At 47.7% G+C, this 12,196-nt stretch overlaps 1 protein-coding gene across 7 annotated transcripts in view; it reads left to right on the forward strand.

Moving 5' to 3' along the window:
• The window catches only part of PDE8B (phosphodiesterase 8B), a 357,296-nt gene that overhangs the window by 306,471 nt on the left and 38,629 nt on the right, over positions 1-12,196 (forward strand). For all 7 annotated transcript variants that reach the window (XM_068248991.1, XM_068248999.1, XM_068249010.1 and 4 more), the window contains exons 16-17: positions 2,299-2,434; positions 5,634-5,832. In XM_068248991.1, the coding sequence (XP_068105092.1) occupies positions 2,299-2,434; positions 5,634-5,832 (335 nt within the window). The remainder of the gene's footprint in view (positions 1-2,298; positions 2,435-5,633; positions 5,833-12,196) is intronic.

Raw genomic sequence — 12,196 nt, forward strand, 5'->3', positions numbered from 1 at the left:
ACTATTGTTACCTGTGCAAAAAAAAACTGACATTTTCCACATTTAAAAGACATTTTCGCCCTTGAAACTTAAAAATCGATTTTCTCAAAAACTATAAGGTCTTTTTGAAAAAAAAATTTTTCCTCTTATTCCCACTGATCCCCTTAATATACCCTGGGAATTTGGTGTTCCTAAACTTTAAGCAGGCTTTGCTATTAACCGTTAAAGTCGGCGGGTTTTTAAATGTTTACATTTTTCCTTTGAAAATTTAACATCGATTTTCTCAAAAACTATAAGGTCTTTTTGAAAAAAAAATTTTTCCTCTTATTCCTCCTGATCTCCTTAATATATTCTCCAAATTTGAGGCTCTTAACATTTAAGGGGGCTTTGCTATTAACCCTTAAAGTCGGCGGCTTTTTTATATTATACGGAGCGTTACGGTTTAACGCGAAATTACGGTAGCGTTTAATGCGAAATTACGGCATGATACGAAACGCGAAATTTCGCGTTGAAAATTACGCTTACGGTATTTTCAATTACGATTTTAATGGCAATTTCGCTACGCTAATTTCGCATCGTAATCGCAAATTTCGCATGCGTAATTATAGTAATGCGAAATTACGAAAATTTCAGCTCAACTCTAGTTAAAGCATTCAGCAGTTACTAAATGAATGAATATATCAAACATATGAAAAGCAATGGTTCTCCATGCTCCTGGCCCCCATAGGAGCTGGTATGGTTGTTGCTACTCTCTTAGGTACAGTCACAGCAAAGTGCTCGCATATGAGTTTAAAATGAACGCTCCTTTTGTAGCCCACTTCTATGTGGATAATGCAACCCTACTAAAAACTATCCTTTCATTCCAAGATATAGCCAGCTACGAATTTCCAAAATTGACTGAAGCTGAAATTGCTGATCTATGCCAGCCTGGGGTCTGTACTATCTTTATGAAGTATAGGCTTGTTACTTGTTTTCCTCAGCTGGACTAATCCACTGACTTGTAGGAACCTTGGACACTCCCACATCACAGTCTCTGTTAGGAACCCTGTGGAACATGTTTTGCATGCTTAAATATAAGTTTAGTGAAATTAGGTTTGCCATCAATTCCTGAAGTGTACAGAGTTAAAGGGACTGTTTTATTCTCACCAGTGGAGGAGTTTCTCTCACATATTGTTTGCTATAGCAAAGCAGAGACATTTGTAATAACTGTGGAAATAACAGGAATAGCAGCTTATTTGTATTCTAGGTTCAAGGACAAATTTATCCTTTAAAGGGATTCTGAAGTGAAAATAAACTTATGATATAATGATTTGTATGTGTAGTACATCTCAGAAGTTGTTATCTATGCAAAAGAGCCACTGATCTCTACCAGATCGGCGGGTGGGGGGAGGGGGCAGTTAAAAACTCACCTGTGCTTCCGACTTCCTCCCCGCGACGTCCCTTGCATTGGTAACAGCGCCCCCGTGATGTGGGGAAGAAGTCGGAAGCACATGGAAGCTGTACCTGCGGCGATCTGAAGACAGGTGAGTTTTTAACTGCCCGCTCCCCCCCCCCCCCCGCGCTGCTCCGCCCAGGGCCCCCTCTTGCCACTCAATAGATCCGGGGCACCATGGCAACAGGTTCCAGCATAGCTCCCAACTGTCCCTCTTTTGGAGAGACAGTGCCTCTTTGGGAGCCCGGTCCCCTCTGTCCCTCTGTCCTCATTTGTCCCTCTTTCAGGACTTTGTCTCTCTTTCTATGTAAATGTATATATTTCTCTACTAAAAATGTGTTTGATTGACTCTAAACTTTTTTCCCATCCTTTAAATTGATATATTCCTAATTGTAAAAGGTTACTATGAAGGAAAATGAACCAGGATAGAAAGGACCAGTGTGGTTTGAATTATAAAACAATATATTTTTCTTATGAAATCTTTATGGTATGCATGACTAGGGGTGTGATGGGGGCGTGATCAGGGGTGTGACTTAAGTGTCCCTCTTTCTTATCTCAAAAAGTTGGGAGGTATGGTTCCAGGCCGGTGCCCCGGATCAAAGGCCCTAGCGACGCCCATGCAAACCATATTATAAGCTAGGGAAAACCGTATTCTGTGATTAACTGATAGAACTAGGAGTTCCCCTTTAAGTTTGTCTTAATATCAGCTCTTCCACAAACTAGCATTGCCCACGTTACACTAGCAATGCAAGCGTCACCTAGGTAACCCATGCTACCTCCTTGGCGTACCAGCACAGCAATTTTACTGTTCTAACTTGTAAAATACGGTAAGAAATGCCTTTTTGCAACAATGAATAATGCATTACCTGTTCATTTTATTATTACAGACATGAATCACAGCCATAGTCACCTTTCAGTGCCAATAACAATCAATGACGTCCCTCCTCGCACAGCGCAGCAACTTGAGAATGAGGATACCTGGGACTTCAACATATTTGAACTAGAATCTGTTACAAATAAAAGGTAAGTGCAAAGGCAACATACTAAAATAGAGAGAAGATAGATGTGTAAGCAGGGCAAGGGGAGGTCATGAGTTAATCAGGCTTATTCACTTAGAGCAGTAAAGAAAGTGAAAGTTAGCTTTTGTTTTACACTTACAATAAATGATCTCTGCTGTTTGTTACAGCAGAGATCATTTGTTAATCAGGCACTTTGATTGGCTTTGGGAACATATGATCCCATTCACCAATCTGTGCTCTAACAGCTGCAGTCGGGGGCAAGAGCGGGCACAGGTGCCATGCATAGACAGCTGCAGACGAGTATCTACGCCCCTGGGATTTTAGATGAAGTCCTGCGGTGCGTAGATATGCGCTCAGCTCCGTCATCAGTCTCCCAGTGGTGATCGCCGCTAGGAGACTGTTAGCCGGCGAAACCACTGTCTATTTACACTGTACAGCTCTGCGATCTATGGCAGCGCTGTACTGGGGACAGCCATGTCACTCAGAAAATACTCTGAATAATTTTGGCAGTACCTTGTCACCTTCTTTTTGGTACTTTTTCAGTTGCACAGTGCTGAAAAGGTATTTTAAAGAGAAGGTAAATAATTATCTCCTAAGGAGAAAACTTAAGAGAAAAAGTTAATTGAATATGGGCCCCGGGTCCTTATTCAGTTCACATTTTCACCTTAGTTTTTTCCTTGGAGATAATTTTTCATCTTCTCTTTAAAATAACTTTTCAGAACTCTGCAATGAAAAAAGAACCAAAAAGTAGGTGGAAAAAGTACTGTTAAAAAGTATTATAGTATTTTCTTGATGCTGGTTGATAAGGTGTGAAAATATAACCTAGGCGAAAACTTAAAGGGACCCTGAGCAGTGCCTTAAATTAAAAGATTACACTTACCTGGCACTTCCTCCAGCCCACCATAGGCGGTGAGGTCCCCCGGCGTCCTCCTGGCTCCTCTCCGTGTGCCTCCGCCGGCCCTGTTACCGGCGACACACGGGACGGGTGTCGGGCCGGCTCTTTCTGGTTCCCTTAAAGGAATCATCAGACAGTAATATACTAAATGTGATTTACTTACCTAGGGCTTTCTCCAGCCCCTCGCAGCTGTCTGTCCCACGCAGTCAGCTCGGTTTCGCAGCCGGGGGTCCCCGCAGGGTGCAAAGGACGACCTCGAGGTCGTCCTTACTGTGCCTGTGTGAAGTGCCGCTGTCAATCAAGCCCATGTTGTCCGTGGCGTACTGCACTGAATCAGACCCACCCACAGAGAGCTCTGTTGGTGGGGAGAAAGGGAGGGGGGAATCACTTGTGTGCTGTGTTGTGCGGCCTGCAGCTTGGCCTTAAAGCTGCAGTGGACAATTTTGTAAAAAATAGCCTGGTCTTACTCTTTAGGGGGTTTACCACTGTGGTCCTCAAGTGGTTAATGCCTGATGATTCCTTTAAGAGAAAAAGTTAATTGCAAAAGGAGCCCTGGAGTACCCAATTAACCACTTCAGCCTACAGTGTTGTTAAGTTTATGCATCCGAGCAACTTTCACCTCCCATTCATGCTCCAATAACTTTATCTCTACTTATCACACTGAAATGATCTATATCTAGTTTTTCCGCCACCATTTAGGCTTTCTTTGAGTGGTACATTTTCCTAAGAATTATTTTATTCTAAATCCATTTTAACAGGAAGATTAAGAAAGAAATGGAAAAAAAATAATTCTTTCTCAGTTTTTGGCCATTATAGTTTGAAATTAATACATGCTACAATAATTAAAACCCATGTATTTTATTTGCCCATTTGTCCTGCTTATTACACCATTTAAATGATGTCCCTATCACAATGTATGGCGCCGATATTTTATTTGGAAATAAAGGTGCATTGTTTCAATTTGCGTCCATCACTATTTACAAGCCTATAAGTTTAAACATTATATAATATACTCCTTTGACATGCATATTTAAAAAGTTTGTTTTTTATTGTAATTTTTTTTTTTTTTTGTTAAAAATGTTATTTGGATAATTTTTGGTGTGGGAGGTAAACAGTTAATTTTAAATGTAAAATAATGTATTTATTTCATAAAAAGTGGAGGTGGGTGTAGTTTTACTATTTGGCCACAAGATGGCCACAGTCAAAAAGTCCTGGATGCGATCAATCTCGCTTCCAGGAACTAGAAAGAAGATGGGCAACTTTTTTTTAATGCAGAAAGACCATGGCCTCTGATAAGAGGCCGTCGTTTTTTCAGCACAGGACTTAGATCGATGAATGGCAATTATATTCCCATTCATTAATCTGTGGGCTAACTGCAGGCGGCGGGAGCACGCGCGACAGGCAGCCGCAGCAGCACAGCCTATCTGGACGAACTTATTCGTCCAGATAGGCTCAAATGGTTAAAGGGAACCTTAACCCTGGGGAAAAAAAAGTTTCACTTACCTGGGGCTTCCACAAGCCCCTGCAGCTGTCCCCCCTTTTGCGTTGGACAGTGGGCGTAACTGGTGCTTAGGTATCCCTATATATAGGGTTATACTGCCATTGTACAATTAGCTATGATTAAGGACTGACCTAGTCTGAAACATGTCAGCTATATGTTGCCTTTGTCTATTTTAATATGTGGACATGTCCAGAAATAAAGGATTGAATCTCTAGACAAGTGCTGACCTTCCTCTCTCTTGCATATGTTTGGCCTTGCTGACCTGGTCGAGCACTATTATAGAGGTGAGAGGGGTGCAGTGGTGTTCACCTACCTTTCTCTCCATTGAAGGGAATCTGATGGGAAAATAAACTTATGAGATAATGATTTCTATATGTAGTACAGCTAAGAAATATAACATTAGTAGCACAGATATGAGTCTTTGTTTCCAGTACAGGAAGAGTTGAGAAACGTCAGTTGTTAATCTATGCAAAAGAGTTTCTCTGAGCTCTCCGACACCACTTGGGTCAGCTACAGTGCTGTTTTCTGCAGCACTTATCTCAACCTGTCTTTCCTGCTCTGTTTCATAGTTTAAAATGCAGAGTATAATTTGTAAACTGCACATATTAGAGAATGATGCAATGTTATAAAAAAGCTATATAACTGAAAATAAAAATATGAGACTCTTTTCTTTGCTACTAATGTTCTATTCATCATCCATACTACACATACAATTCATTCTATCGTAAGGTTTTTGCATCAGTGTCCCTTTAAGTGCCGTATTTCACAGACCACGTTTCTTATTCATGTTTTTTCTCTCTTTTGTAGGCCGCTAGTTTACCTTGGTCTGAAGATATTCACCTGTTTTGGAGTGTGTGAATACCTGAATTGCTCTGAAGCTACTTTGCGCTCCTGGCTGCAGGTCATTGAAGCCAATTATCATGCGTCAAATTCTTACCACAACTCCACACATGCTGCTGATGTCCTGCATGCCACGGCCTATTTCCTGCAGAAGGAAAGTGTAAAGGTACATTCTCATTCAACACCTGTGATATCACTCTTAAAGAACATCCGAGACTAAAAATAAAACAATGTGTACATACATTTGTTACTAATGGCATCCTTTCACAGGCTGTGCCCTTTGTTTCACACCCCCCCCCCCCCGTCCACCTCCTTTTGTTTGTTAGTAGGCCCCGATTAGTACTAGTCATGACCTTTAAACAGGAATTAATGGCCCTTGCACATGCACAGTAGCTTCCCCATAGTCATGAGCGTGCACCAGGCAGAAGGAGAGCTGCCGGGAGCATGGACAGCGCCGTCATTGCAACTATGGGGAGAATACTATGCATGCCCGACAGGGCTGGATTTAGGCCATGCCCTAGGGCACCACAGGAGCAAGGGCACTGTCACAAGAGCCCTCAGTGGCTGACCGCACTTAGCCTTCTAAACGGTGCCAGCGCACAGATCGTGCGAACTCTGGTCGCAGTCAATGCGCAGGAACCGTTAAGAATTAGCCGCAGACAACTCCGAAGGGAGCCTGTGAGACACGGGTGATTACAACGTCACCTACTGGTTCAGAGTAAACTGCCACCACCGCGGTTACTATGGGACCGTGGGGCCCACTAACTGACTGACTAATCCTGCGAATAAAACGGTTAAACACACGATATTCTGTCTAGCCAACAACAAACAAACAGTAGCGTATCTTCAGAGACCCGGGATCATTTCTGTGTGTGCTGATAAGCAGAGTAGCGGAACAGTGAATGACTTAGGAAAGTCGTTTATTCACGCAATATAAATAATTAATATATACAGACAATTATTTAAAATCAACAATTATGAAAACAGTGATAGCCAGTATGAAAATAAAAGAAGGGAGAAAAATACTTAGTTCCTGGAAAGATGTCCTTTTTTGTGGGAAAAATCAGAGTTCTGGTTTTCAATCAAGTTCAAGCAAAACGGTTTCAAGTTCCTAGAGTTCTTTGTTCAGATAGGTCAGCAAAATGGCCACCAGCCCTATGTCCTCTGGCTGGCAGCAGATTGTCATGAAGATGGCAAAGGGAGGAAAACGTCTGCCCGCCTGCTGGCCAGGTGCTTTTGATGAAGCTGGTTTGGGGGTGTGGCCGTGCCAGCCCCTCTGAGTCACCAACCAATGACAGTTCATTCCCTCTGAGAGATTTTTAGGGCTAAACTTATGAAATGCTGTAACTCCTGAACCATACACGTTATATTTAGGAGAGTAACAGCTTCATACTTGTGGGAAAATACAGATTAATATGACATCAGACACGGCTAAGCCAGCGGGTCAGGCTCCTGAGAAGATTCATATCTCGATAATCGGCCAGTCTATCCCAATGAATTTCATATCAGCACGATGGCCAGATTTTACCGAACGAGACGATATGAATTTTATAGCTGTGCGACATACGGTTTTCATATGCTGACAGGAAATCCTACCACCCATGCTTTCTTATGGCCCCTGCCCGGTGCCGAATCGTCTGGCTTTCTATGGCCCCCCCTGTGGAGCCAGTTTCCTGGTCCTTTTCATGGGGACATCTACTGTAGGGGGAATGAGCTAGGCCCTGCAGGGAACCCTGCCAGGTGCGAGATTCCTGAGTGGTGATGCATTCATGAGGGGTGAGGGGACTGCTTTGGCTCACAGGGGAACAGATCTCTGGATTTAAAACAACACAAAAATGTCGTTTTCGGATCGCTTGCATGACTGCACAGATCCGCCAGGGAGCGATCAGGAAAGCGACTGTGAATTCTCTAGATTCACCTGCGTTTCTCACGGCTATTCCGTGACACCTCCCTCTCCTGACGCTGTGTAGGGGGTTGTCAGCAAGACATCCGCCGTAGCAGCCATTGGCGCTGTCGGGTCTAGTTCCCCCTGACACCGGGACAGCCCATCGGCGTTTTGGTGTCGGCTGCCTGCTTTGTGTTGGATCGTAAAGTCGTACTGTTGCAATGACAGGCTCCACCGTAGGAGCTTGCCATTGGTCCCAGCAGTACGGTTTAGCCAACTGAGGGGGTTATGGTCGGTAATGATCGTGAAGGAGCGGCCGTACAGATACGATTGTAGTCTCTGTAGGGCCCACACGATCGCTAGGCACTCCTTTTCAGTTGTGGAGTAGGCTACCTCTCGGGGCAGGAGCTTCCGGCTCAGGTAGAGGATAGGGTGTTCATCTCCCTTTCCATCCACCTGGCTGAGGACTGCGCCGAGACCGTAGTCAGAGGCATCGGTTTGCACAACAAACCGACGACTGAAATCCGGGGCTTGAAGCACAGGGGCACTCGCGAGTGCCTGCTTCAACGCTTGGAAGGCGTTCTCGCAAGCGGGGGTCCAGCTAATAACCTTGGGGTGTTTCTTGCTAGTGGCATCGGTCAGGGGCTTCGCCAGGGTACTATAGGCTGGAACGAATTTCCTATAGTAGCCGGCGGTCCCCAGGAACGCCTGGACCTGCTTTTTCGTGATAGGCCGAGGCCATGCCAGGATGGCGTCAACCTTTCCCGTGTCAGGTTTCAGGGTGTTACCCCCCACCCGGTGACCTAAGTACTGCACCTCGGTCATACCAATCTGACACTTACTCGGCTTAACTGTCAGATTGGCTGCGGCCAGCCTCTCTAGTACCTGGGACAGGTGTTTGAGGTGTTCCTCCCAGGTGGGGCTGAACACCGCAATGTCATCCAAGTACGCTACAGCGAACCCTTGCAGCCCCTCCAGCAGGTCGTTTACGGCCCGCTGAAACGTGGCAGGAGCGTTCTTCATCCCAAAGGGCATCATCGTGAACTCGAAGAGGCCAAAAGGGGTGATGAAGGCCGACTTCTGCCTCGCGTCAGGTGCAAGTGGTATCTGCCAGTACCCCCGGCTCAGATCCATGATTGATAGGTACCTGGCGGACGCCAGCGTATCCAACAACTCATCGATGCGAGGCATGGGGTAGGCGTCTGTAGTGGTGATGGCGTTCAACTTCCTGTAGTCCACGCAGAACCGAGTTGTCTGGTCCTTCTTGGGGACCAGGACAACAGGGGCTGCCCAGGCACTACAGGACTTTTGAACAACCCCTAGCTCCAGCATCTCCCTCACCTCTTTCTGCATGTCCGCTTGCACCTCTGGGGAGACGCGGTAAGCGGATTGCCTGATGGGGGGGATGGGCGCCCGTATCTACCCTATGCACTGCCCGACTGGTCCGCCCCGGGACACCGGAGAAGGTTTGCTGGTACGGACCGAGCACCTCCTGCAACTGCTCTTGCTGGGACAAGGAGAGTTGTGGGTTGACGCTTAGGTCGCTGTCCACATCTCGTATGTCAGCCAGCAGGTCTAACAGGGGGTCTGCCTCTCTCTGCTCTAACCGGCTGCACACTGGCAGCACATACTTGGTCCTGTTATGGTGGGCCTTCAGCATGTTGACATGAAAGCCTTTCTGTTTCCTGCCTCCCATGTTCACCAGGTATGTCAGAGGGTTTAACCGTTGCACTATAGTGTAGGGTCCCTCCCAGGCCGCTTGCAGCTTGTTCTGCCTCACTGGAAGAAGGGCATACACTTTGTCACCTACTTCAAATGACCTCTCTCCAGCAGTGCGGTCATACCAGAGTTTTTGCTTGGCCTGAGCCTGGGCCATGTTTTCCGTTACCATTTCTGTGAGGGACTCCATCTTGTCCCTGAACTTGAGGACATAATCCACTACAGAGACATCTGTGGGGTCCCCCTTGCCCTCCCACGTCTCCCGCATCAATTGTAGGGGTCCTCGGACATTCCTACCATACAGGAGCTCGAACGGGGAGAACCCGGTAGATTCCTGCGGCACCTCCCTGTATGCAAACAACAGATGAGGCAGGTATCGTTCCCAGTCCCCACCTTGCGACTCAACAAACGTGGTCAGCATTTGCTTCAGCGACCCGTTGAACCTTTCACACAGTCCATTGGTCTGCGGGTGGTAGGGACTGGAGACAAGGTGCGTCATCTGTATCTTTTTGCACAGGGCCTCCATGAGTCCGGACATAAACTGGGTTCCCTGATCAGAGAGCATCTCCGCAGGGAACCCGACTCGGGAGAAAATGTTAAGTAGCGCATCGGCTACCTTGTCCGCCCTCAGGGAGGAAAGTGCCATGGCCTCAGGATAGCGGGTGGCGTAATCCACCACCGTCAGGATGTACCTTTTGCCACTGCTGCTGGGAGTGGGCAACGGTCCAATTATGTCGACCGCCACTCTGTGAAAGGGCTCACCTATGATTGGCAGTGGACACAAGGGAGCTTTGCGGGGATTCCCAGCCCTTTTTACCTTTTGGCAAATGGTACATGAGCGGCAGTAGTTCGTCACATCTATCCGCATTTGAGGCCAGTAGAAATGTCCCCGGATACGATCAAGTGTCCTGTGGATCCCCAAGTGCCCGGCCAGGGGAATGTCATGTGCGGACTTCAGCACATGCCCCCGGAAGGCACTAGGTACCACAAGCAACTTGGTACCCATCCCCATTTCACCTTCGGTGGGGTGTACAGGCTCACTGTACAACTTCCCACCTTCCCAGTATACCTTGAATGTAGCCTCGTCTGTGAGGGGCTCAGAAGCCTGTTTTCTGAGGGCCTCGAGGCTAGGGTCAGTCTGGAGTGCTTGCACAAATGCAGCACTCTCACTCTCAGCCAGCTGGCCCGTGGCATATGAGGCTAGTGGCTGAAGGGTACCATCCCTGTGGTCAGAGGAGGGGGAGGAGGCCGGAACCTCCTCCACCTGTTCTGAGCTCAGGTTCTGAGCAGTACGGCTGCGTGTTACCGCTAGCACAGGTATACCTTCAGAATGGCACATATTGGCATCACCTACATCATTGTTACAAGCATTAATAACAGTAACAGGAACATTTTCATCACAGACAGCTTGTACATCAAACACAGGTTCCCTTGAACTGGGCACGTTCAACCCACCTCCCCCCTGTGTGCAAAGTACCTGGGTGTGGGCAGAGAGTCCGTCTCCGTCCTGGCATTCCACAGGGCTTGGTGCAGGTTCATAGTACGACACCAGCGTGCCTAAGTCGGTCCCCAGCAAAACAGGGACCGGCAGTTGGTCTAGGATCCCAACAACCTTCTCGTGGACCCCCACCCCCCAGTCGATGGACACCCGGGCTTGGGGAATGTGCGAAAGAGTGCCCCCCACTCCAGTGAGGGTGAGGTACTGGTCAGGAATGATGGCCTCTGCGGGGACAAGGTGTGCACGCACCAGAGTGACATCTGCTCCGGTGTCACGGAAACCAGTGACAAGCTGGTCATTCACAGTAACCAGCTGGTGATTGCTTGTGATGGGGGAGTTCCCTGTCCCCTTTGCAAACATCAGGTTGGATGCGGCTCCTGGTTGGGGTACGCTGGCGGGTGGTGTCTGCCGCGGGCGAGGTGCGGGTGGTCCAGGTGCTGGGGTGGTCTGCCTCCGCTCCGGACAGGTGAACTTCATGTGTCCCGTCTTGTGGCAGTAGTGACAGGTGACCTCTCCAGGGGCTGCAGACCTGGGTGCAGCAGCTGCGCTGGGTGGCCTCTGTGGCGGACGGCTCACAGGGGCAGGAGAGTCTGCCAGAGTATTGGGCTGACCTCCTCTCCAGCTGGATGGGGCAGTTCTGCGGGTATCAGCCACCCGGGTAGTGGCAAAAGTCTCAGCAAGGTCTGCAGCGACAGTTGCTGAAGCCGGCTTGCGTTCTAACACAAATTGTCGTACATCAGCAGGGCAAATGTTCAGAAATTGCTCGAGGACTATCAAGTCCTCCAGGACGCCATAAGACCCTTTGGTGAGGCCTAGAGTCCACTGACGGAGTGTGGTGAGCAAGCTGCTGACCACATCTCGGTACGAATCAGAAGACTTTTTCTGCCAGGCCCTGAACTTTTTGCGATAGGCTTCTGGCGTCAGCTGGTACTTAGTAATGATAGCGTCTTTTATAGCAGCATAATCATTATCCTTCTCCGCAGGCAATTCTGCGAAGGCATCAAGCGCTTTGTAGCGCAGCAAAGGTGTCAGATGTCTGGCCCACTGGTCTTGGGACAGACGATACTGACGGCATGCTTTTTCAAAAGACCGCAAAAACAAGTCAATGTCTGTGTCTTTTTCAATATTAGCAAACTTAAATTTTGCACTTACGGGTGCTGCAGCTCCTTCAGCAGGGAGGCTGGGCGGTGAACTCCGGCTGGCCTGTTGAACCTTTGCCATGTTGAGCTCATGCTGTCGTCTCTCCCGCGCCTCGGCAGATTGGCGCTCCTCTCGTGCTTCCATGTACTGCATGTACTTGTCCAGGTCAGTCTCCATCAGCTTTTGTAATGCCTGCTGCATTACCGGGTCAGCACCCCTGGACAGTCCAGTACTGGCCAGTTCCGGGCGAGTAATGTCAGAAACTCTGGGATTGGGGTCCATACTGAC

Source organism: Hyperolius riggenbachi, chromosome 1 (assembly GCF_040937935.1).
Source record: "Hyperolius riggenbachi isolate aHypRig1 chromosome 1, aHypRig1.pri, whole genome shotgun sequence".
Lineage (NCBI taxonomy): Eukaryota > Metazoa > Chordata > Amphibia > Anura > Hyperoliidae > Hyperolius > Hyperolius riggenbachi.